Source organism: Stigmatopora nigra, chromosome 16, assembly GCF_051989575.1.
Source record: "Stigmatopora nigra isolate UIUO_SnigA chromosome 16, RoL_Snig_1.1, whole genome shotgun sequence".
Taxonomy (NCBI): domain Eukaryota; kingdom Metazoa; phylum Chordata; class Actinopteri; order Syngnathiformes; family Syngnathidae; genus Stigmatopora; species Stigmatopora nigra.
The window spans coordinates 9,463,476-9,489,826 of NC_135523.1; the positions used below are offsets into that span (position 1 = coordinate 9,463,476).

Consider the following 26,351-nt stretch of genomic DNA (forward strand, 5'->3'; position numbering starts at 1 on the left):
TTTTTTTTATCTCTTCATTACACCCACTTTGCATACATAAAACTATGAACAATGGGCTACTGTGTATGATTTAATTTAAATGTATAACATGAAGTAGTGATGATTAAGGCTTTATAGGGCACTCATTTAACTATTTGGCTGTACTTAAAAGGTTGTAAGATGCTCTGTCAATGTCACTGAAATAGACTGATGCCAAATTCTATGTGTTTTATATTATGTTAAATTAGGATTTTACCTAAATCAATTTATTCACATATGTTTGTATATAATTGAGGCCTATCTTTTTGTGACCTTTCCATGACCCATATGTGATTTCTACGTATGGACACCTGGTTTTTGTGGGCTTGGTGGTATGTTTTCATTAAATTACTTCAAATGGTTACTTGCCCTATAAAGTGTAACACTATGAGAAGTAATATATAGAACTATATATTATTATTTACATATATATGTTTGTACATATAATTGAGACCTATAATTTTGGGTCATATACAAAAGTTTTCTTTTGTGGCCGTTAAATAACCCTAATGTGATTTCAATGTATGTGGACGCCTGTTTTTTTGTGGGGTTGGTGGTATGTTTTTTTAATCACTTCAAATAGTTACTTGGCCTATAAAGCGTAACACGAAGGGAAGTAATAGATAGAAATGTCTTGTTTTGATGTTTAAAAAGAGCGTTTCATAATTTGACTACCCCCTCAAAATAGTCACTAAATGGTATATTCCTGCTCAAGGCGGGATTTTAGCGCGTGCGTGTACGTGTGTGTATAAAAATGCGAAATTGGTACTGGGGAAATAGTGACCGTTAAAGCGTTTAATAACCCTTCTCATTAAAAAATTAAAAAATTAACCACTGGAATGAAAGCACCATATAAATTGAATTAACAATCCATTTCGTCGTCGATTGTGAGTGCAAGGTTAAGTGTTAGCACTGTTTAATGTCCCTTTGTTTAATCCGCTAAAACAGACGACACGGCGTTCAAATTAGGCAAACCATGTCGCGAGTATGGTGTCCGGATTTATTGGCGTCATACTTGTGTTATTTATAGTGTATTATTTTTTCTTTCACTGCCTATAACTGACTTGGCTGCATTGTTTTCATGACCTACTTTGACAAGTAAACATTACGCAAAACGGAGGTGTCCACTTTTCAATATGCATGTTCGTTCTTTTTTTTTTCAAGGTAAATATACTTGTATTTTTTTTTATTCCATACAATTTGCTCATTAATCATAAATTATTTCGTTGCCTACTGCAAGTAGATTCTGTAGTGCTAAATAGGTTTATTAGAGGTACGTTTGCAGAAAACATTAAATAATACAGTATGGATTGTACAGCACATTGTTGCATATATGAACGCATATAAGGAAGAAATTGGGGGCCGGGTTGTTTTTTTAAAGATATATTAACCAAAAAAAAAACGAAAAAATGTATTTACCTTTTGGACGATGTGTTTTAGTTTTTAATGATTGAAATGTATTTAATCGAATTAAACTACAACGTAGTGAGAAGAAGAAATGGCACTGTACATGTATTTTAGTTTTTGTTTTAATGTATGGTTGGAACAAGATCTAAAAACTGATTTACAAGTATTTAATCTCAAGAATAATGTGGATCGTACATTTTAAATGGAGATGTTTGTTCCGAGTGACTACGCTGGATGTTGTTTATTGTATTAATTTATATAGTGGCTTTAGATATACGTGGGCTTGAACTAATCTGCATATAAAGATGGCACTTGTGTTCCTGTGATGAGGTAAAAATATTTATTTTTATATATATTTTTTTACTTTCCCACCTCAATTTAAAAAAATCTCAAATGTTTACTATAATGTTAAATGCCGTATTGTAATCAATTTGATCCAATCGCTCTATACTTTTAATTTCTCATTCATATCTTAAACGTCTACTGATGTTATTGTTCTTTAAAGGGGAATGGGTGAGGATTTGAAAAAAAATAGATATCTTGTTAAATAGGGGGCGGAGATGCCAGCTGGTCGGGTCCATCGGCCATTGCGACCAAACAATGTGGGGCGCTAGCGTGGATGTGGGTGCGAGGCGATCACAAAGAGAAGCTCGCCATGTGCGCGGCAGCTGCTGCGCACGCGCAGACGTGATAGCTCCCCCAAGAAGTGGCAGCCGGGGATGCAGTACCACCCCTAGCCACCAAGGGGCAATGTAGAGCTGCAAACAGACACCGGAGACCCACTCACACTTTTCAAGCCTTTTTCATCACTTGAGGTTGCGTTTTATTTTTAAGTTATGTAACATTTACTCTACTTTACAGGTACAATTTTACAAAATATTCTCATAATCACGGAGTCTACGACTTACAATATTTCATGACTAAACATAAAACATCCAGTGACATGTTGAATGTTTGAAGCATATTTGAAGCATGTGGTTTTGTGGTGATATAATTAATAGCTTTGGGGTTGAGACTCAGGAGATCTTAAAGTTCTCTAAGCGCTCCAACAGCACCTCTGAGTAGCCAGGGGAGTAGTACCTGCAACAGCAAACACAAAGTGTAATATTAAAGGGCCATTCAAGAATGTTAAAATTCTCAAAAAAAACAACATTTCCATTATCTGGGTTTCTGCTATATTTTCATCAATATTCAGAAAGAAAAGGGTTACCATTTTTCTATTTAAAAATGCTAACATGTTTTTTTTTTAAAACATGCCATGAATATTTAATGATAGAAATATTTTTGAACCAATATTTCCACAGTGCCTCAAAACAAATAATTCATTCATTTTCTGAACCGCTTCATCCTCACAGGGGGTGCTGGAGCCTAACCCAGCTGACTTCGGGCCAGAGGCGGGGACATCCTAAATCGTTGGACAGCCGATCGCAGGGCACGAGGAGACGGACAACCATGTACACTCACACCCATGCCCAGGGGCAATTTAGAGTGTCCAGTCTACCATGCATGCTTTTGGAACGTGGGAGGAAACTAGAGAACTGTGAAGAAACCCACGCAGGCCCGGGGAGAACATACACACAGGTGGACCGACCTGGATTTGAACCCAGTACCACTCCCAGTGCTGTGAGGCTGACATGCTAAACACTCAATCCACCGGGCCGCCCTGAAACAAATAATACCCCAAAAATGACATTTTAAATGTCATTTTAAGTTTTTTAAGATTTCATTTTGTCGCAGGGTTGGGGATCGGCCTCACAGTGGGGGACCTGGGTTCAAATCCAGGTCGGTTCATCTAATGTGGGGTTAGCTTGGGTTTTCTCCAAGTGCTCCAGCTTACTCCCACATTCCAAAGACATGCATGGTAGTCTGATTGGACACTCTAAATTACCCATAGGTATGGGTTTAAGTGTGAATGGTTGTTTGTCTCCTTGTGCCCTGCGATTGGCTGGCCACCAATTCAGGATGTGGCCCGCCTTTGTCCCCAAGTCAGCTAGGATAGGCTCCAGCATTCCCCTAGTGAGGATAAAGTGGTTCAGAAAATGAGATGATAGATGAGACAGGGATGGGGACAAAGAGAAAATTACATTTTAGGGGGTACATATTTGGTATTTTAAGCATACTTTTTGCACTTTTTTTTAGATATGGTCTCAGGACAAGTGAAGTTTATCTCAGAAACTTCATTGTCTTTGTATGCGGATTACTTCATTTTTTAAGAGTTGAGTGGAGAAATGTGAGAAATCCTCTATTTTTATATCAGAGGCCTTGACCTTATCAGAGATGGAATGTAACGATAATTGGATATGTGGTGACATATTAATGTCTCCTACCTGGCTGCAAACAATATTAACTTTTTTTTGAATGTGACTTTAACATAAAAAAAGGATTAAATTTTCATGTAACTTCCATTTTCTTGTAGTCTGCTATGAATGGAGTTACTACTGTACATAGAAAAAACACTGTGTATGCAACAAGTTGAGACTTCTTTTAAAGATATCATACTCATACCTGACTATCTCCTCTGGGAAGCAGCTGTTAATTGAATTAATGTGTTCCTGCAGGACAGATCCCGGCTCTGCTTGGATCTCTTGCACTTTCTTTAATCCTCCGCTGGTTACAAACTGGCGGCGAGCCTGACTGTCATTAGGCAACACCTACAATAGGAAAAGAGCAAAAATAGAATCCAAGACATTTGAGAGGAATACTTAACTCCACATATCCAAGTGTTTTGGACCAACTCACCTTGCTGAACTGGCAGACGACATGTTTGATGATATTACTCGGAGCATCGTTGAGGAGTGATTCAAGCGCCGGAAGGAAGGTACACTTTTGTAAGATCATCTTGAGGGCCTTTTTACTCTAAAGCAAAAGGATATGTTTGTGTATTTCAATTGAGAATGAGTTTCACCAAACTGTGGGTGTATTTCTTAGTTAATGACATACTTTGTTCTGCAGGTCTTCTGAGCTGTTGGCATCCATGTAGAGTTGCAATAACTTTGGCAGCAAATTGGCAGTGGCAACAGCCTTGGCGTGCACAGGCGTATGATGTCCTATCTGGCCTATGCACCAGGCTGTGACGGCCTTAATGTGATGTTGCGTCTCCTCGGATAAACAGAGCGCCAGTTGAAGCAAGCCCTGGAATCAAACTAAACATTACCCGGTTGGCACGCCACTCCGAATGGAGTTCTGTTGAAAAAGAATGATCTACATTTTGATTCTCATCAGAAATTGCCACTTTGTGTTCTGCGCATTCTTACGCCATTTGTTACCCTCATTTTTTTGTTGCTCACTTCGTCAAGAACATCGCTTTCAAACACATTTTGGAAACAAACAACATACCAAAATACTTTTTGGCCAAAAAGTCATAATTAGGCACGCATCCAAAGTACTATGAAGACCCGAATAATAGTAGGGAGTGGAAAATTCCAAATGAATTACTAATAGTAGGCACCGGAATAATAGTACTACTACTACTAATATTCATTATTTTTGGAATTTTCCACTGCCTACAATTATTCCGGTGCCTACTAATATTCATTATTTTTGGAATTTTCCACTGCCTACTATTATTCCAGTGCCTACTATTATTCGGGTCTTCATAGTAACTGTGATCGATGTCTTGGGGGTATTGAAGTGAATATCATTGATCTGTGAATGCATAGATGCCTGGGAGCACATTTGATAGGTGCTGAGAAAGTATCAAAATATGCTTTGCCATTAACAGAAGCTAGGAGATGTTTTTCACTTATGAATGGTAATTCCTTTATAGATGGTCACAACAATAATGGATATAATAAAATCTGGTAGCAAAAATGGATAGACACATCTATACGAAAAAGCTTTGGTAGCTAAATCTGATGAGGGAACAAAATCGTACAGAACACTGAGCGAAAGTGACGCACATACCTGAGAGAGAATGACAGCCATGGCCAAGTTCTCGCTGTGCGCTGCCACATATCCCAACATCATAATCCCTGGTAACCTTAGACTTCCACGGCATTCGCCAAGGTAAGTAATCACTTCCGACGTACCACCACAGTTTACTATTACTTGGGAAAGCTGCAAAAACAGTAACACGCACCTTATTGTACATATTTGTCATTAGTGCTCAGTGACTAGGCACCCTACCTCAGGAGTATGTTTGACCACCTCTCTCATCAGAATAGTGACGTTATTTTTTACACACTCGTCAGGATCGCGAAGGCACATCATGGCCGCGGGGAAGACGTCTGCTTCAATCACCATTTCGGCAAGGCAGACTGAGTGTTTGCTGATCTGACCTAAAGCAGAGAAGACCTGCCGCTGTTTGGAGAAAAAAAACAGATGTTGCTAGCCTGGACACTTTAACAGTAAGTACTATAACAAATTATAATGCAATATGTTTGATGGAAAAATTACTGCTTTATATGTATATCGACATATCTGAGCTAGAATATGGTCAAGAATGTTGTTTTTCATAGGATGATAAATTACTCTAGGTGTGCTGATTCTGAAATATAGCCTTTACCAAAGCCCTTCCTAGAGAAGGTGTGCCGTCCAAAAGAGCCCGTTGTCATTATTTGATAGTATTTCTCCAGGATACTTACCCTGAGTTTGGTGTCTTGGTTGAGGATCATCTGCGCCAGATGTGCAATAGCACCCGCTTCTACAACAATTTGGGCCAGTTCGGGCGTGTGTTTAGAGATGTCACTTAGCACCGAGGCTGCAGTGCGTTTGAGGGCAATTTCGGGCTCCAAGAGACACAACACCAGCATGGGGACAGCACCTGCATCCACAATGGACTGGGACAAGGCTAGAAACAAATGTATGTGCAGATTAGAGAATGATCTCCATTCTGAGCAACTCCATTATGACAAAGTACCGTATTTTCTCACATATAAGCTGTATTTGTAACAAAAAAAGGACTGAATCAGGAGTACGGCTTATATGCGCACAAGACTTACAGCATTGCTATACTCTTTCAGCAGTCGATGTCAGCAAATTAACATTTATCATTTGTTGGTTATTTTCTGTTTTGCAGTAACAAAATAACTATTACTGGATGAATTACTAACTTCGCTATGACATTGACCCTAATAATGTGCTTTTGATTCATACAGTATCTCAGAAATACAACGTGCCATGCTTTGTCTTAAGATGTTTCCGTCAAAGTAGCACATTTGTACTCCCTATTAAAATCATGAATTTGGAGGTGAAAATTAGTTAGACGTGAGAAATTGTAAAATTCAGCGATTTCGAGGCAGTTTTAAGGGTGCGGCTTATATGCGAGAAAATATGGTATGTGTTTCTCACCATCATTATGCCGTGCAATAAAACCAAGAGCTAAGGCAGCTGCTTCTTTCACACCGGGGTCAAAGTCCTCGAGACAGAGAACCAGTGCATCCACCCCCCCGCTTGCTACCACAGCTTGAGCAAGCTCAGGAGAGTGTTTGGACACGGCACGCAGCACGAACGCTGCTGCTTTCTTATACAATCTCTGCAGAGGTGAACAAGAATAGAAAAAATGTCATTTCATTTCATGGAGAAAACAAGGCTTTTTGTGTGATTGTTTTACAAAGACATGGATTTAACAAAATGTGTTTTATATTGTAGTTTTTGTTTACTGCGGAAGAACTTCACTGAAACATTTTGAATGATTTTGCTCTGCTATGCTGAGATTAATGCAGTTTTTTTCCTCAAATTACAATTTAGCAAACCTTTGCAAACTGAATAGTGCACCGGATAGTTAAAATTGAGCATGTTATTATTGAAATTATTTATATTGTGTATGGGCGGCCCAGCGGATGAGTGGTTAGCATGTCAGCCTCACAGTGGGAGTCCTGGGTTCAAATCCAGGTCGGTTCACCTGTGTGGAGTTTGCATGATCTGTGTGGGTTTTCTCTGGGTACTCTGGTTTCCTCCCATATTCCAAAAACATGCATGGTAGGCTGATTGGACACTCTAAATAGCACCTATGAGTGTGAATGATTGTTTGTCTCCTTATACCCTGCGATTGGCTGGCCACCAATGCCCCTGCCTCAGCTGGAATAGGCTCCAGCACCCCCCATGACTAGTAAAGCAGTTCAGAAAGTGAAATAAAAATATTTGTTTGCTATTTATATTGGTTCAGAAACATTGCTAGTTGCCATGTGTAAGTTTATGACTTTATCCTACCTACCCTGCTAATTAAATATGATAATAATAACAAATCTACTTTTAAACTGGTCAGTAAAATTGTGATCAATATTTTTTTGGGTATGGGGGAAGAAATGCTACCTTGGTAAGTATTGTAACTGATATTAAAAATTATCTGTTATACCTTTTAGATTTACTGATTTGCCCAAAATATAGCCATTTTGGGTTGCACAGTATACATGTATAGCTATTTTGTGTCAGTCAAAGTGCAGTTTGTTCTATCTTAAAAGTATGGACAAAGAATGATGATGATATACTAACATTCTGTATGGTTAGAGAGCGGATCAACTGCGGCAAGATGTCCTCCTTCACCAAATTGTCTGCCAGGTCGGCGTTGTGGACCGCCAGGCGGCCCAGCGCCAATGCTGCTTTCTGCTGGATTCCAGGAACCACATCCAGCATCAGGGGCCTCAACATAGACATGACACCTGCAGGAGGGTCGCGTGCTCGGCTGCAGCCTCACAGCAGATGTTGCAAACGGACGTACTCGTGACGTATCTTCTTACCTGCTCTCTGGAGTATTTCGATATTTTGCGGCCGGTCCGCCAGATCGGCAATTGTTTGCACAAACTGCATTCTGGATTTATTGTACTGCTCAAAGACTGTTGGGCAAACAAACAGACAGTCACGGGGGGGACCTCGCTAACGCCCGAGGGGGGGTCAAATCAAGTCATCTTACCTTGGACGATTTGCCTTTGAGTCATCGTGTCGGCCGCCGATCAGGGGCGGGGGGGTCGAGAAAAAGATTTAAACCTGTGTGCAGGAAATGTGAACACGAGGGACGTCATTTAGCGGCTCAACGTCGCCGCTTTATTTTTTCGCTCAATTTTGGGGCCATTTAGTGGGAAATTTGTGACGAGCGTAATGTCAAACGGCAAGAAGTCCCGAGGTTCTTTGCGTCACACGTCTCACGACACTCGGCATTTTATGACAAAGAGATAAACATTGCGCGTCAACAGAAACACTGCGTGTGTGACAAGAAACTTTTTGCATCGGGACTTATCTTTTTTTTTGTTCATTTGTTTGTTTTTCACTCAAAACTTGCAAAAAAAAGTCTGGGGATAATTTTAAAAAACTCACCAACAACTTATCTTTATTTTTACTGCCGAGACTTCGAGGTGAGTTTCTTCTTTTTGCAAAGTCCGTTTTGTTGTTGAATGTTCCCATGCCAACGTGATGTGCCTCGCCAAAGTCGCCGAAGATCGTCTATCTAAATAGACGATCTTTGTCTAGGCCAAATACTAAAGACTGTATTTGGACAAATATGTCGCGATTACCTTGCCGCGGCTATTCATCTTGACATGTTGAACTCTATTCTTATTTAATGTGGCTTCTCGCATTATTGCCGGAGTAATATACATTTGTAGCTATATACTAATAAATTGGTCGTACATGCTCAGCTGTGGTTTATAAATCATCGGTTTTGGCTCGAGTCGATGCCTTTTTTTGGTTGACTGGCAGCTTGACATTTGTAATGCATTGTATATTTCTTAAAATAATATATCCTATAAAATAAAGCTAAATTAAAGTCCCCGTTGGAAATATGCTAATCGCCCAGGCTGACGCCTGGAACGGCTCACAATGAAGACAAATATGACGTAACGCTCAATTTAAAAAAAAAGTCCTTTCATACCAATATTTATTTATACGTTTGCACGTGTTCTAATAAAATGTAGGGCATTAATGCGTGCATTCATATCTACATGGAATTTAGATTTTGGACAATTCAAAATCAACAAGAACAGATGACAATGATTACATAACTGTTTGGGCTTTTGGCTGAAAGACTTTGTTTTCCTAAAATCACGATGGCGGAAATTGTTACAAAGAGCATTTTTATTTGTTTTGGAGCTTTTAACCAATGCATCACCATGTTCAGGCACACATTTATAAGAGCACGCAGACGCCCTCTAGCGACAGAAATTCAACCAGCAGGCAGCCACACGACGCACGAAGAATGCCGGCCAAAGAGCAACCGTCACCGCCTAAACCACGTGACCATCAACCCACGGTACTTAGTGCAGTGTTTCCCAACCTCTTTTTCAGCTGCGACACACTTCTTGAATTGAAAAAAATTCAGGGGACACCACCATCTGAAAATCTTTTAATTTAAAACTATGTCGTCTTTATTAACAATAGTAATTTTCATCAAAGTTCTATGAGCAGGAATCGCATAAATCTCCAAAATTATTTTAAAATATATTTTTTTCCACACTGGCCTAATGTCTGCTGAACCTGAACAACTTCCGGTTCGAGTGATGGAAAAATAAGTAAATGTGATTTTGTTAATCTCACAATTGTATGACTTTTCTCAAATATTACTTAAATCTCTTAATATTAAAAAAATGTACTCACATAGATTTTACGTCGCCAAAAGTTGATGCCCTTGGAATATAAAAAAAAACGGGTCATGTTAGAGGAAAAATAAACAACAAAATGACTTTCACAATTTGAATCTTGTAATAGTGTAATCCATAATTTGACATTTATCATATTTTGATTTTAACCTTGTAATGGTTCCATTTTAATCTCGTATTCACATTATTTTTTCTCTTTGAATAATACATTGTATGGCAATTTATCGCTGTACACCTGACCTTTGCACACGGCACTGTGGATGGGAAACACTGACTTAGTGTGACGAGAGCTACTGAAATAAAATAAAATTAAAAAAGGGGAAAAAAACAAATTGCACGGACAATAATGATTTTTTTTTTTGTTATTTCAGAGTCAATCTCAAGACGGATGCTGCAAGAAAAGTGGACTTGACTTGAAGATAGAACAGTACCACGCTAATGTTTTGCTTTTGCTTAACTTGTGGCTTTGATTTGATAGAACCTTGTTTTTTTCTGGGTATAAAAGGAGCGGATTTCTTATTGCAATTGGGAGAAATGATGCGGTGGGATTTGTTTTCTTTAAACCACGGCGCAAGATTTTGTGCCACTTGTATTTTCTTGAATTTTAATTTTGCCACATTTAACATAGAGATCACATAAAATAGAGGGTTATTTCAAGAAATAATAACGCGATGTGATCTTTTGAAATATTCCAAAATGGCTTGGACAATTTAATTTGTACGTTTATTTTGTGATTACAACAATTGATACACCGGCGCGAGTGCGCACTGCGCAAAAATGCGCATTTTTTTAGTTTGCTGGTTTTACTTCAACTGAATTCCTTTTTAAATGTCGTTATGTTGCGTGACAAAAATTATTTTTTTCCTCAAAAGAAAGCATTGTATAATCCTGAGATGTCTTTTGAAAACTCGATGCGTGTAAAAGAAAATATTGTCTAATATTAAAAAAGAAGGCACGCTTAATTATAATAAGTGTAAAAGTTTTTTTTTATTTAGATGTTTTATTCTGTGCAACAGTAACAATACAATTGTCCATATATCGAGTGAATTGACAGATGAACGGAAAACACCGGAGACATGACGTCAGTGAGTGTGAAATGTTTTCCCACGGAAGAAAATCGCCATTGATTAAAAAGGCATAATTGTATTTTTTTTTCTATATACACGTGGCATCTAAAAAAAAATATGATTTCTCCCAAAGCCAATAATAAACTGAGTGGGCAGATAAAACGGCAGAATTTTAAAAAAAAAGGTTCATGACCATCCTTTAAAATATCCACACACACGAAAGAATTGTGACAAATAAAAAATCGAATTGACAAATAAAAAATCTTTTTCGTTTCTGTAAATAAAAATCTCGCCTTCTTAACGAGTAAATGCTTTCTTTTACATCATTTCACCTTGGATATTTCACAATAATCCCAAATAACCTTTTATTTTGAAATGCACTACAGAAATGACACAACCATAAAACGTCAGAACGGTGAGAGACCAAACGACTATAACAGTGGTTCTTAACCTGGGTTCGATCTATGACTGGCGTGTAGCTCAAGACACATCGATACATGATAATACCCCATCAATGGCTGCAGATGATCACGTGACATTGCCACCAATCAGTGCTGCGTGGGATTTATTTTACGCTAAAGTAGGGTTCGGTGTATGCGCATAATGAAACTGGTGGTCCAACAAGATTAAGAACCACTGGACTATACAAAAAGAAACTATGTTGGCAAGATAACGGCATTAGCTGAGCCAGGCGGTGTCAGCCGGATGAGGTGGCAGAGCCGTTAAAAGAGACCTTCCGGGTCTTCCCGCCGCCGTTAGGGGTTCCGCTTAGCTGTGCGAAAGGCCTGGTGGGTGCTGAGGGGGGCATGGCTGGGGTCCCGTTGACGTTAACGCCCGGGCCGCGAGGGGGAAGGAGCGGCGACTGCCCCGGCTCGCGGACAGGGCTCGGCAGGGAGGATGACGTGGAAGGAGCTCCCGCGGGACTTCCAGCTTTGTCGCTAGCCGAGTCGCTTTCCGGGCCAGAGCGGTGGACGCCCTCCTCCGGCTGGGAAGGGCTCACCTTAAGTTTCTTGCACCCCGGTCGCACTCGGTACTGGAGCGGGAGTGGACCCGTCTAAGAACGGAGATAACATACTTTAAAATAGGAAGTGAAAAAAAAATGATGATATATTACTATCACAAAACTAGATTTTTTTAAATAATCTTTTAAAAGGGGGAAAATGTACTATTTTAATGTGAATACGCCCATGTTCATCTTTTTGTGGACTATATGGCAATATCTCACGTTCCAAAAGTGACACATATAAGCAATATCACAAGTAAAAACAATCCCTCCTCCCCAAAAAAGGTACTTGCTCCATTTGTTGAAAATTATGTATATTTAAATTCTTTAAAAAAAAACACTAAAATTGTATTTCCACCCTCTTTTTCTACAAAAACTTTGAAAGACAAAAGTAAAAGAAAGCCATTGCAGATTTAAAATCTTAATTTATAATTTTGCTTTGTAATTGCAGGACTACAAAATATTTTAAATACTGTTAGAGCAATGATCACATGATAAAGTAAAAAAAAGCTGTCAAAATAGTTATATAATTCCAGATTTGCTGATTTTAAAGGAGTAAAATCCTTTTCATAGACGATTATCATGAATAGTCAATGAAAGATGTAATTGGGTCAAACTAATGCATGCCCTCAAATTTACAAAATGTAATTTCTAACAATATATGTAGCATATTTACATACTCAAATACAATAATTTTTTTGTGACTATTCAGGGTTAAAAATTCAACAATTTCATTTAGCAAATTATATTTAGACTAAGAAGCACAAGTGAAAATTAATCTAAATACCAGGGTGAAAATTTGTCTCTGCCTGTGTGTGTGAGACGGAGGGTGTCCGTCATGTAATTTTTAAACCATTTATATTCATTTTTTTTGTTCATCCAACCATAGTTTTTGTTCATGGATAAACTTAAATCAAATGAATATCTACACAATAAAATGATAAACTAGTGTAAATGGTTCCAAAGGGTCATTACAAGCGAAAAAAACAAAAATCCTATTCAAAGTGAAAAAAAAATGATTAAAAAAATAAAATAAAGTAAAGTTACACTCTTTCTGTCCCTTCCTATCAATTATCTTTATAACCAGAATTTAAAAACTGCATACATGAAACCTTTCTGTTTTTGGGAAATGGAACAGCAAAACAAAAAAAAAATAAACATGATTTGGTCCTAAGTACATATTGATATTCCAAAAAAAATGACTAAAAAAATATATACTTAAAAGATAAAGAAGATTGCACAAATGTATCCTCACCCTTCTCCAAGTGTAGATATATGCGATATCCATTAATGTGTAGTAATCTTTCAGAGGTTCATCTTCATACATGACTTCTACCTACAATCAAAACATGAAGAAAAAAAAATGACTTCAGTTTAGACTGACAAAAAAAAAAACATTTCAGGCAGTGTATAACAGACCTGGTAAGTGTTTGGGATGTCCATTTTGCTACGCAAGAACTTCCTCAAATGCATGATGGTCATTGCTGCTGGACATTGTAGGTATCTTTTGTTTGCCATCTGAGAAACATAGACACACAATACATTTTTATCCCACTTTAACAGTCATTAAATGACATTAAAAAAAAGGGGGAAAAATGTATCATACCGGATCTTTTCTTGAATGCTTCTCTCCAAGTCCAATTGCCAGTCTGAACACAATTAATTGTGGACATTAGAATTGATTTGACACCATCTAAAAAATGTTACTTTTTGGACAATCTGGACTGTAATAGAATTGGGGATAAACCCCTACAGATTCAAAAAAATTCAAAATGATACTTTACCTGGCACTCGAGTCGAAGAACTCAATAGAAAGACTGATGATCTCATCATCTGTGATTATTCTCTTGTCCTCATCTGCCACTTCGCCTCGGTCTTCATTGGAACCATTGGATGCTTGGAGAAAAAGGGTTAAATATATATATTTTTTTTTTTTTTAAAATCACATTTTGGAGTCATAATTCACATGGAAATTATTACATCATGCCATGCATTCCATTTTAAAATACAACAAGATTCCCAATTCAACTATGTATTGATACTCCAAAGCAATGCAATATCCCAAAATGTAATAACAGCATATGACAGTGATATATGAATGTCAAATAATTGCATAATAAATGCCTGGTTTTCAATTTAAATTCACCTTCAACTGGATGCTCAGCATAAAAGTCCCTTCTTCTCTTCATTTCATCTATTGATTAGGGATGGCATAGTAATTAATAAATGACATGTTGTATGATAATACCACATAAAACAAAGCAATGTGTCATCTTACTTTTAAACAGGCCTGGGACCAATTTATATACGATGTCCTGTAGAGTTTTATCAGACCTGTACAAAAGAAGTCATAACCAACTTTGACTTCTGATTGGAAGAAAAACCCAAGAACTTGGACAGACATTTTTATATCAGAGTCTTTCCGCCATGACGATAGTTCTCACCTAATATTAAGCAGAGGCTTGGTTTTGTGAACTTGCACATCACAGATGGGACAATATTTACTAGTTTCCAGGTAACGCACGATGCACATTTTGCAAACTAAAAAAGACAAGCCAATGGCAATTAAGATGCGTAAATTACGAAAAGGAAGCCATTGTTGACGACGGTCTGCTTACACGAGTGTAGACATTCGATGATGGTGGTAGCGTCGATGAAGTAACCCCCACAAAGGACACACATGAGGTGAGGGTTGAGCTCGGTGATCTTGATTCTCGTGGTGCGATGCATGGTCAGCTAAAATGGCTGAAGAAAATGACGCCAAAAACACAAAAACAAAAGAAAAAGCAACAACCACTTTACCATTTGGAAGAAGGCGGAGTTTGTTTGCTTAACTTGTGTTAGAGCAACATCATCTTTTATGCTAATTTGATCATAAACATCATCCATCCTCTTCACAACAAAGGATTTTTAAACCCTCTAGTCTTTAGGAATAATCAAAATAAAAAATACAAAGATGTTCACGCTTCATTTTTATGAAAAGCAGCAAAAATAGGACACTTCACACGTCAGGTGTTGGGGGGGGATGCTTGTGTGTTTCTATGGCAACCATTTTGGATGTATCTTCTGCATGCACAACAATAACAAGGACTTTTTTGTAAAAAAAAAAATAAAATCAAGCACCAGGGTGATTAGGCGTGTAGGCATACCGATTCTGCGGCTGCCATTTTGTGTAGGGGAGGGGGGGGACATGCATGGGCTTAGACGGCGGTCTTTGCGTCATAAACAGACGGCAAGGACCGGGTGTGTTTTTTTTTTTTTTTTAACCACACTTTCAAAACGAGCATTTTACTTTAAAGGAAAACAACGATTTTGGAATATGTTTAGTGTCTTGTGTTTGTGATAATGAAAACAAAAACAGAAAAGGGGACTTTTTGGGCCATTTTAGTTCATGTGTATATCACAGATTAGCTGTCAAACCAGTGGTGGACAAAAAAAAACACTCCACCTGCAAGAAGTAGTGAAAAATTGAAATGAATCCAGAATTGTGTCCACGTTTTTGACGACCACGTAACACTCAAATGTCCCGTGTGGACTTTCTCACACATTGAGAGTGACAATAACAAATGAAGCAGCAGGATAGAGTCCATTTATAAAACCATCTTAGTTATGCCAGGGACTTAAGTGTAATATCCCTCCCAGATTTAAGAAAGTGGAGAAAATCAAAACAACAAATTGCAATTGAAGGTAAGGAAAAAGATGCTCTCTTCTCTGACCCACTGAAACAGTCTTAACATTTTCAATGAATGACGACATTAAACGATGAAAATGTCTGCTATCATAGTTGACAGTAAGCTTTTCAAATCACATTTAACCATATTTAACAGCAACAAACCAGCCAATTTGGATCTGAGCCACACAACTCCAAAAAAAATCCTGATGATTTTGGCAGCCCCGTAAACACACAATCAGGCTTTTGTCATACTGCACCATCCCTTCATTTTTAAATAAAAAGTAAAATATATCCACCAAAAGAAGCAAATCGCAGCTTTAAATCGCATGTTTCCTATACCCTGTTAAAGCAACCCTAACAAAAGCCGCCAATTCCGAACCATCTGAAACGGCTCGCTTTCGCATGCGTCCAAGTTAAGTTAATAACTCTCCACAGATTACACAAATAATCACCGACGTGATCCCATCGCGTGCACAAACCCTTAAACTGGCCAATTCTATAAAATGATGAGAATCAGCGCAAATATGCCTCAATAGAAGCCCCCCGGACGTCTCGATCGAGCCGATCTCTAAGCCGAGTCCGCACTGCTTCGCCCGCAAACTGGAAAATGAGAGGAAGAAAAAGCGCAGAAAAACATCCCCGATCCGCCATCGAGTCGCACGGACGCAAAGCCCGGCGCAACACCGTTGAAGCCGGCGCTTATACCGGGCTTCGTTCGGCTCCTAACACGGGCTGGGAACCGATTTTCCCCGGTAGAAAGTGCGCAGACACGCATACACGGAGGTCCACGTCGGTGCTCGCCGCTAAAGCTCAACATCCGCCGCTGGATCGGCGCGGAGGAGGTGGGGGAAAAGATCCCGAAAAGAACCACCGCGGACCGGCGAACGGGCTCCGCTTCGAGGTAGGAGGCGATGCCGAAAACACGTACCTGTACGCCGGGTTCGGCTGTCTGGGGCTGGGGGTGGTGGGCGGATAGACAATGAAAGTTGGGAGGCGAATCAGCAGCGAATGAATCGGAGCCGAGCCGCCATCTTGAAGCAGGCTGCAGACGCTGTCAGTGGCCGAGGCGAGCGCATTTCACACGCCAGACGCGAACGCCGCCCTCCGTGGGCGCCCGTGCACTTTGCGAGCGTGTCCGAGTGGCACTGGCCCCGCGTCCCGAAGTCCTTTGGCGTCGGCTCGGTCCCGTCTGTCTTCGGCCAGCGCAAGTTTGCCTCCAAAATCTCCCACTTGGCCCCCTCCTCCTGTGCGAAGCAGCAGCAGCGGCGGCGGCGGCGGTGGTGGTGGTGGTAGTGTGTGCGCGTGCGCGTGCAAGCGCGCGCTCCGTGGAAACTGACACCGTCCCCAAAATGGCTTGTAGTCGGACCGCCCTCTTTTGGTCACGTGCTCTTCTGCTTAAGGGAGCTTGAAAATTACTGTCGGCTGTTGCTTTTTCCCTCCCTATCAAAGACCGAAAATGAAACGTCACAACTCAACGCACTTTTTCTGTTACTTGCCACTTTTAGTGACGATCCCAAAAAAAGGACATTCGCGCTCTGGCGTGTGACGCACTTTTTATTTTTATTTTTTTATTGACACACTTGGCAAAAAGCGTATTTTTCCCAAGATAAAAGTTGACGTGTTAACGAGGTTTGTGTACGGTTACGGCGGCGTCGTTTTGACATGACGAACGTGAACTTTGCTGTAAACGCGCTTATAAGATTGAGAAAAGTGTTCAAATTTCCGAGCGTGTCGACAACGCGACATGGTTGGGTGTTTATGGGAAGAGACGCGGAGAAAAAGAACGCAAAGGGGCGTTTTAATTAACCATTTCTATTTATTAAAAAGATAAAATGAAAAAAGAAGCTGCCGCTGGAAAACTGGATCACATCTGACTGGCTTTCTCGAAACTCTTGGCTGCATCCTTCAGCTTGCCAACCAAGTCCTGCAAAATCACGCATTTTTCATATAAATAAAAGCAATTAAAACACATCTGCCTATCAGTTTGAATTTAAATCTTTGTTCCTAATAAAACCACATAAGAAACGGGAAAAAATGAGCATTTATGAGCGCTGAAATTCCCATCTACAAAACAAGTTATGCGGTTTAACATGGACTTTTTTGTTCAAATACCTGTAATTGCTCCGTGGTGCAGGTAAAGGTTATATCCTCGGGTCGACATTTATTCTAAAAAAAAAAAAAGCATAATGGCATTAGTCAAAACGATAAACGTTACACATACAAAGCGCGTTTTCTTTACCTCCGTGTTGAGTGTTATTAAGTAGAAAGGCTCGTTGACCTTATCGACCTGTCCATTCTGTCGCTCAAACAAGCAGAATTTGGGATTTTGGTAAGATTTTTTGAAAATAATTATGATGAAGCAACGTATGTATACGAGTACCTTCACTTGATATTGGAGGCGCCATGACACGTCAGTAATATGAGCTGGTTGTCTTCCAATTCTATCAAAAAACAGTCAAATTAAAATATGATGACAAGCTTTTGCAGCCAACACACTGAGATTTGCATTATTGATCTATTTGTATTGATTGATGGCTTCTATACATATCAGGAAAATGACAGATATGGAAAAACAATTAAAGACAATAGGCAGTTAAGACAGGCACTTATTCAAAATAAAGAAATATCATCCTTTATTGTATTTTTTTTTTAAAAAAAGGCTGTCTATAGACATGTGCCCCTTTGCAGATTCCCAACTTTAATGTTTAACATCATTTCACAAATGTAAATATCAGACAAACAACCTACATATATGTAAATATCAATTAATTTATGAAGGAAAAAATATCTAAAAGTACCTGGCCACATCTGGCAAAACTAACCAGCCTTCCTGATAAAATAATAATCAACTGTGGCTCCTCAATTTATAGGAATTTACTTTTAACTGATCACACCCAACACTGATTTCCTTTTTACCTGTTCAGTCAATTAATAATTGAAAAAGAATTTGTCTGAGAGAATAAAGTTATTCCACGAGCTCAATATGCTGATACAAAAATCCCATTATCCGAAGAAATGTATGTGTTAAATATAGGTGTTACAAATTAATTTCTAAACTAGTCAAAGTCCTTTTCCACAAATGAAGCATTAATGCTTAGTCAGATCCCCGTCACTCGGTTAGACTTCACTTGCATAGGGCTGAAGAATGATAAAGATTGTGTATTATTTAAATATGACTCTCTTTAATTTATTTTTAACTACAAAACTAAAATGAGACACGTAAAAATTAACTATTCTTTTAGTAAAGAGCAACATAAGTATGTCTTCTTTTGGGGTATTTAGGATGCTTTCCTAAATTGAGTGCCTTGTGGAAGTTTTTGACTACTTTTTGCCACCTACTTAAAAAAAACCCACCTTTGTTTCTTCACTGAACAGCTCAGAGTTGCTTTTTGTGTGGTAGGTGTAACACATTTCATTAAAATAATGAATTAGCAATCAAATATGGTCACGGTGGTTTGATGTCATGGGGCTGCTTTGATGCTTCAGAACCTGGACAACTTCATGTGATTGATGGCAGAATGATTTTACCTTTTGACCAGAAAATCTGTGAGAATGTTCAACTAGCAGTTGGAGCACATTTGGTTTACGTAACAGTATAAAAAAAACACAACAAATCAACAAGTCAACTAATGAATGGCTAAACTTGAATCCCATTGAAATATTGTCGAATGACCTTATGAGGACATTCATGCTCCAAAACTTCCCATTTCTTCATAATTTAAAGGATTCTCCAAGGAAGAATGGGCCAAAATATCTCCAAAGAAATATAAAAGTCAACCATAGAAAACACTTAACTTCAATGGTGACTGTAGATATGATGGCTTTGAATCTGATTCCTCATTAGGATTGGTCATCTTTTTAAAATGTTTACAATTTGTTACATCATCTCAAACATTAAATTGGGGGATCTATAAAAACATTTTGAGAGGGGAGAAATGCCACTATGTTATATTGATGGATTGACCCATAGTGCATGTTTACTGTGAATTGCTTTCAACCATGAGTTTAGTATAAGCAAGGCTACTATAGAAAGACAATGATGGATGAAAATATCTTCCTAATCCAACCAGCAAAGCAATCATTTGCTCAATTCTTCCGCTAACGGCGCCCATTTTACTGGGCACCAAATTCCCGCCTCCAGTTCATTCATGACCCTGATGAAAATAAGTGGTATAGAAACTAGGTGGCTTGATCAATGTCTTACCTTGCTAACAATTGCTTTATATCCTTTTTGTGCTTCTGAAAATCCAAAAAAAAGATTGATTATTTAAGACAATGATGACAAAATGATGTTTATGGAAAATCACAGACGTGTATAACCTGATAGCAGCTACAGAATATTTGGATTCTTTCTGAACTGAATGACAGCTCCTCAAGGCAGGAACTACAGGGACAAAGAACACTTTAAAATAGTTTGACAGATAATAGTAGAAACAGGTATTTGCTATCTTAACAAGACGCAGACAAAAAAATGCACAACATATGGAAGGAGTTAGAGGTAAGATCGGGCTGAAAAAAAATCCGACCCGAAATTTCTAATTTTATTTGTGAGGTCTCGGGACTCCCAAGTCGGAAGGAGGAGGGGCAATTTTTGATAAATTAAAGCCTGTCTTTTGTAACGACATCCAAGTTAAACAAGACTATACCATTTTTTATTCTTTCATATGATAATATAAATGTTTGATGATCATCACCTTTGTCATAGTGCTTTTTAAATGCCTGCTCAGCGTCGAGGTGCCAGTCTATTTGCTCTTGTATGAAAGCAAAGTGCCACATTGACTACATTCAACAAAGCCAATGCAAGTTTTTGTCGAATATCCAACAATCAATTTGAAACTTTCCCACAACTCACTACTCTTACAGTCTTTTCAGTTCTGCTGTCTTTAGTTTAGCTCTAATTTCTTGCCCCAAGTCAAAATAGATGCAGACTTGCGGAGGGGAAGATTATTAAGAGGGCGGCGTTCATGTGACGTGCGCAAAGCATGCTTTGGCTCTGCAGCTCATGTTTAGTAATGTTTTATCCAAATTATTTATTTTATAACAAGTATTACTTAGTTTTGTATCCACACATTGTTTTAGTAAACATTGTCATAATAATATATATTTGTATATATTTTATTTTTTTTAATTATTTTTTATTGTATTTTTTGTATTTTTTTTTATTTTATTTTCTTTATTATTATTTTTTAAATTGTCTTTATTTTTTTAATTTCTTAAATTTTTTTCTTTTTCTTTTTTTAACTTATTTTTTTAACTATTTTTTTTATTGTCTTTATTTTTGTTAAATATTGTTTTTTAAATTTTCTTTATTTTTTTTATTTTTTATTCTTTTTTATTTTTAAGTCAGCGAGAGACAACACATCATTCTATTATACTTTTTTTTCAGCAAGAGAGAAGCCCGGACCGTCCCGAACCCGAAGTAATGGTTAACGGGTCGGGTCGGCCATGGGCTCGAGATCTCACCTTTAGTAGTCAATGCCATACCACCGACAAAATGTATCAGCCCCATTCTTTGCAAATAGTAATGGTTTATCTACAATTGTTGACCTTATGGTTGTCTCGTCAGCATTTTGCCGGACCGCTTCTAGGATGAAGGTACATGTCGCAGTGTGCATCTGCTTCAGGAGAATCCGCTCGATTTGCTTCAGTTCAGGACCGTCTGGAGATGACAGAAGCCTTAAGTCATCCACCACAACAACAAAAACAACAAACGAATACCCAGTTGTATCACGGGTTGGAACTCTCCTCGCACTGATTGACGTCTAAAATGGAAATCAATGATAATTTGCATGTGAATGGAACCCTCAGCTGCATCTCCCAAATGGCGGGGAGGGGAGTTGGATCTTTGTTTGTGTGAATTTAAAACATAATATATTATAAAGCGCTAATAGTATATTATTTTTTACATCAAATGTCCACTAGTGAGTTTGCTCCTGAAAGAATTATTGCCATTTGTTTCTTTTCGACCTCGTACTTACAACACCACGTGTTCTTTTTTTGTCCTGGAGGTTTTATTTTATAAAGACACGGAAAATAGAAATGGTATAAAAGGTCAGTTCTCAGTACATCGCTTATTTGCGAGAGAAAAGACCAAGATTTTCGTGTTCTAACTCCAATTGGTGGGTGTGTTTCGTTTATCTATTTTGACCACTAGAGTGTAGTAGTGAGTGGACTGTGTTTCGAGATAAGCGTGGGGTGTGTAAATACAAGACTTGAATAACAAAAGGAAGGAATATATGATTACTGTGAATAATGTCAATTAGGCTATATGGCGGTGATGATATACTTTGAATATATATATATGACATGACTAAGCTGGGTAAGATATCCCAGTACAGATTCCAAAAACAGTCGGCGTACACCGAGGGGTTCTTCTAGAAAATGGAGTAATGGGAGACAAAGACAGTTTCTTAGCTCACCCAGCACCTCGGCGTCCGGCCCAGGGGAAAGCAGAGAGCGGAAACAGACGTCAACCAGAGCCGGGAAGCCGGCGTCGTCCATGGCTGACGGCTCGCCGAGGGAGCGGAATCCTCTATGCACGGAATCCGACAACTCCATTTTGAGAGAGGGCGGGGGCAAGAGGTCACGTGACAGATCAGCTGATAAATGCTGTTGCGAGGCGATCACATGCCGGGGAATCCTAATGTTTAAGGCTCGGGGAGGACAAAACACCTAAAATAAAATATAACATTACGGGAGGAGTTTTAGCGCATTTGCTTTATTTTCGTCCAGTGAACTGTTAGGAAATTGTTAGTCAGTAAAATTGTTCCGTAATAATATTGCATATCACTGAAGATTAGAAGTGAAAGCGAATTAACAGCTGTCTAATTACTGCACTAACAATTAAAACTGGTGAAATAAATAGCGATAAAAAATATTGCGTGACAAATTCTCACAATGACGATATGATATGGATTCGGTATCCATGACTCTTTGAGTCTCATGTGTTGTAGATTTCAATCTCATTGTGACATTTGAACGTAAAAGCCTCTTCTCGTTGAACTACAACTTAAATTTAATTCTACGTGACAGATTTCGGGCTAAAACGGCAACAACAACAAAAAGAGAAAGAAAGAAAAAAAGCACCCGTCATGATTGTAACATTTCCAATCGCTTGTGTTTCCCAGCTTCCCTACTCAGAAAATTTGAACAACCTCAACATGTTGTTGTCTTAAATTTGGATTTTTTTATCAATTGAAACTCTTATTCCTTGAGGTAATCGTAAAACGCGCATTTCCCACATTTGTTAGGGTTGAAATTCATATAATCATGGGAAGAAATACTTCAACATGGAAAAGCCTGTGTGTTCTTGATACGGCCATCCGATCTATGATGTTCATTGTGTATATAAAGTTGTAATATATAGTGTGATTACTAATTAGGCATGAAAAAATGTCTGCGTGACCTCTATCTCAGAGCTAAAGCCTAATTTTGGCTCGTACATCCCCACGTTTTTCTCATCCAAAGTGCGCAGACAGAATTGGACGGAAAAAAGACGCACAGGCTTTAAATGTGCGGCAAAATGGGAATTTTGCCGCAAAATGGGGATTTTGCCGCACATTCAAAGCCATCCATCTTCATTTTTTAATACTTAGATGCAAAACGTTCAAAAGTTCACTGTTCTTTAGAACAAATGACACACACCAGGACAAAAAGATCACTGCCAACCCTGAAACACAAAAAGTAAGCTGAAATTGTTTTAAACCTCGAGATAGCAATGCATAAAAGTGTCTGTGTGCTTTTGGGTCAATCCATTATTAAGTGTATGTATCTCCTCAAGTGTTTTAAGAAGGCTGTGATAATTAGAAAATATGTTTTTAAATAAACTATCAGTTATAGAAACTCCTTTGATTTAAAAATATGAGAAAAAATATTTATTATGTTTTATGAATGACATTTAAAAAATGTTTACACAAACAGGGAAGTGTCAGCAAAGAAAGGCACTTTGTCTTTTTTTGTTGCTTGTTCCTACTTGTTTTTCAAACAGCTGATATATTTCACTTTTCTCCATTTCAACAGCACTAAAGAAATTGGTGTCTGTCAGCATTTACACTTATTGTAACAACTAACACGTTTGGGAGGGAAAGCGAGGAAAGCTGTTGTGACAACAGTTACTGATATCTAATCAGATACTGACTATTGCCCAATATTTTCTACAATTATGAGCTTTAAAACTGTATTGCTTGACCAAATTGTTGGAAAGACCTCTCACAGTTTCATAAATTGCATCACTAACCTATTAGCTAAAACATTCATTCATTCATTTTCTGAAGTGCTTATCCTCACAAGGGTGAGAGAGAGAGATTGAAAGAATGTGAGAGAGATTGAGAGAGAGAGAGAGAGAGAGAGAGAGAGAGAGAGAGAGAGAGAGAGAGAGAGAGAGAGAGAGAGAGAGAGAGAGAGAGAGAGAGAGAGAGAGAGAGAGAGAGAGAAAGAGAGAAAGAGAGAAAGATAGAGAAAGAGATTGAGATAGAGATTGAGAGTGAGAAAGATAGATGTTGAGAGATATTGAGAGAGAGAAAGCGAGATATTGAGAGAGATTGAGAGAGATTGAGAGAGAGATTGAGACAGCGAGAAAGAGAGATAATGAGAGAGAGAGAGAGAGAGAGATTGAGACAGCGAGAAAGAGAGTGATTGAGAGAGATTGAGACAACGAGAAAGAGATAAAGATAGAGAAAGAGATTTGGAGAGAGAGAATGAGAGAGAGAGAGATATTGAGAGATATTGAGAGAGGGAAAGAGAGATATTGACAGAGATTGAGAGAGAGAAAGAGAGATATTGAGAGATATTGAGAGAGAGTAAGCGAGATATTGAGAGAGATTGAGACAGCGAGAAAGAGAGATATTGAGAGAGAGAGATTGAGACAGCGAGAAAGAGAGAGATTGAGAGAGAGATTGAGACAACGAGAAAGAGATAAAGATAGAGAAAGAGATTTGGAGAGAGAGAATGAGAGAGAGAGATATTGACAGAGGTTGAGAGAGAGAAAGAGAGATATTGAGAGAGATTGAGAGAGAGAAAGAGCGATATTGAGAGAGATTGGGAGAGAAAGAGAAAGATTGAGAGAGAATGAGAGATATTGAGAGAGAATGAGAGATATTGGGAGAGAATGAGAGATATTGAGAGATTGAGAGAGAGAATGAGAGATATTGAGAGTTAGGGAGACATAAAGAGAGAGACTCAAATAAAAGGCATGGGTAGAACATGCAAAGTCTCCTCGGGTATTGATTTGACTCTCAATCTCACATTTTTAGGTTGACGTGCCCATCAAAATATTGCACAGGGATTTTTCCCATTTTTGTTTGGACACTAGATGGCAGTGTTGGGGTGTGTGATGAATTGGGAGAGGAACAAAGAAGGCAGGGAATTTTCAAAATGGGGGTGTTGTTGCTTTTTGTATGACGGCGAGACACATACATTCGTGAAATTACGGCTAACGGAGTTGTTGAGATTTGTCAATTAGTGACCCCCAATCCCTCTTTCTAACTGACATCATGAACGACACGTGTGAATGCAGTTTATGGCCATTAGAATTGAGCACAATGGTTATGCGTGCGGAAGATCAACAAGAAATGGCTCATTCGAGACCATAAGAGCCTTTTGGGTTCAATCTAATTCCCATTACAGTGTACCATTTTATCAGAGACCAACAAATTATGGCTGAGTGAGTTTTAAATGTGGACAGAACGTAGTTTCTAATCATATGGGAGCGTGACCTGTTTGTGTTTAGGATAAATGAGCAACAAAAATGAATACATATTTTAAAAATACATATTTGACTACTTATTACTACGATTTATTTTTAATCATTTAGCGCAACAATGTATTTTATTTTAGAATTTTCACACTCCTTGCCTTGCATGTAGTACAGACGTGCTTTTGTATGTCGTTTAACTATTATGGGGTTGTAAAAACAACAACAAAAACAACGATAGTAATAAAAAATACTGCTTTCTCATTAGAGTGTTTTGTTTAACAATTGTCTTTAAATATTTCAGTGCGCGAGTGTCGTGGAGTTTGTGTGCGTGTGTGTGTGTGTGTGTGTCTGCTTGTTTCCCGGAGCTCGCAACAGAGCGAGGCGGTTGCTTCCGCTCCGTTTTGCCGGGGAAAAGCAGCTTAAAGGCGGCTACTGCTGCCGCCGACTGCCGCTGAAAGAAGCGCGATCCTCGGCCACAAACTAGACAAAAGCATTAGTCATTATTTTCACCGAGAAAAACTGCGTGACTAAAAACAGGACACGCAGAAGTCTCCGTGCTCGTACGTTGACTTTGTGTTCAAATTCTTTGGAGGAGTGCCTTTTTATTTTTAATTTATTCATTTATTTTTTTTATTACCAAGAAGACGCCATATTACCCGCGTTACTTGGAGCTTCCAGTGTGTTTACTACTCCAAACGTTCAGCCAAATTGAGCCTTGTGTTATGGCCTCAATACACCACAAGTTAATTAAAATCAATCTACTTATGCGTTTCGATGATGATCCATATCATATCCTGCAACCTGGGGACTTAGTGTGTCGGCCTCACAGTTCTGGGGTTGGGAGTTCAATCCCTGGTGGGACACACATATACATACATGCACACACATATCAGGTTTACTGATTTAAAAAGATAAGAGAGGTTTGTCATTTTCTTTATAGGTACATGTCAAGCATGAGGGC

General features: G+C 38.6%; 2 protein-coding genes and 1 long non-coding RNA gene across 5 annotated transcripts; 1 reads left to right on the forward strand and 2 right to left on the reverse strand.

The window, feature by feature from the left end:
* The first annotated feature begins 460 nt into the window (after positions 1-460).
* On the forward strand, positions 461-4,815 carry LOC144209726 (uncharacterized). Of its 2 annotated transcripts, none has more exons than XR_013329215.1 (3): positions 461-905; positions 3,984-4,243; positions 4,378-4,815. It is a non-coding gene; the product is annotated as an uncharacterized LOC144209726 (long non-coding RNA). The 2 variants fall into 2 exon arrangements; XR_013329214.1 differs by lacking the exon at positions 461-905 and adding an exon at positions 914-2,240.
* spag6 (sperm associated antigen 6) lies at positions 2,209-9,182 on the reverse strand. Of its 2 annotated transcripts, XM_077736181.1 has the most exons (13): positions 8,874-9,182; positions 8,677-8,806; positions 8,276-8,349; positions 8,103-8,198; positions 7,858-8,024; positions 6,715-6,898; positions 6,009-6,214; positions 5,551-5,724; positions 5,329-5,481; positions 4,366-4,557; positions 4,165-4,281; positions 3,931-4,076; positions 2,209-2,505 (listed from the first exon to the last, which is right to left on the reverse strand). In XM_077736181.1, the coding sequence occupies exons 3-13, from the start codon at positions 8,298-8,300 to the stop codon at positions 2,442-2,444; spliced, it is 1,524 nt and encodes a 507-aa protein (XP_077592307.1). In that variant the 5' UTR covers positions 8,301-8,349; positions 8,677-8,806; positions 8,874-9,182; the 3' UTR covers positions 2,209-2,441. The 2 variants fall into 2 exon arrangements, with proteins under 2 accessions (XP_077592307.1, XP_077592308.1); XM_077736182.1 differs by lacking the exons at positions 8,677-8,806; positions 8,874-9,182 and having other exon boundaries at positions 7,858-8,005; positions 8,276-8,315.
* Positions 9,183-10,737: 1,555 nt separating this feature from the next.
* LOC144209441 (uncharacterized) lies at positions 10,738-22,311 on the reverse strand. The gene is made up of 20 exons (XM_077735745.1): positions 22,116-22,311; positions 21,244-21,355; positions 20,017-20,080; positions 19,901-19,935; positions 18,077-18,137; positions 17,936-17,992; positions 17,809-17,862; positions 17,572-17,620; positions 16,780-16,940; positions 16,358-16,651; positions 16,225-16,296; positions 14,642-14,759; positions 14,468-14,564; positions 14,302-14,357; positions 14,170-14,217; positions 13,808-13,919; positions 13,630-13,672; positions 13,443-13,541; positions 13,279-13,359; positions 10,738-12,074 (listed from the first exon to the last, which is right to left on the reverse strand). The coding sequence occupies exons 1-20, from the start codon at positions 22,252-22,254 to the stop codon at positions 11,718-11,720; spliced, it is 2,109 nt and encodes a 702-aa protein (XP_077591871.1). The 5' UTR covers positions 22,255-22,311; the 3' UTR covers positions 10,738-11,717.
* Between the last annotated feature and the right edge of the window lie 4,040 nt (positions 22,312-26,351).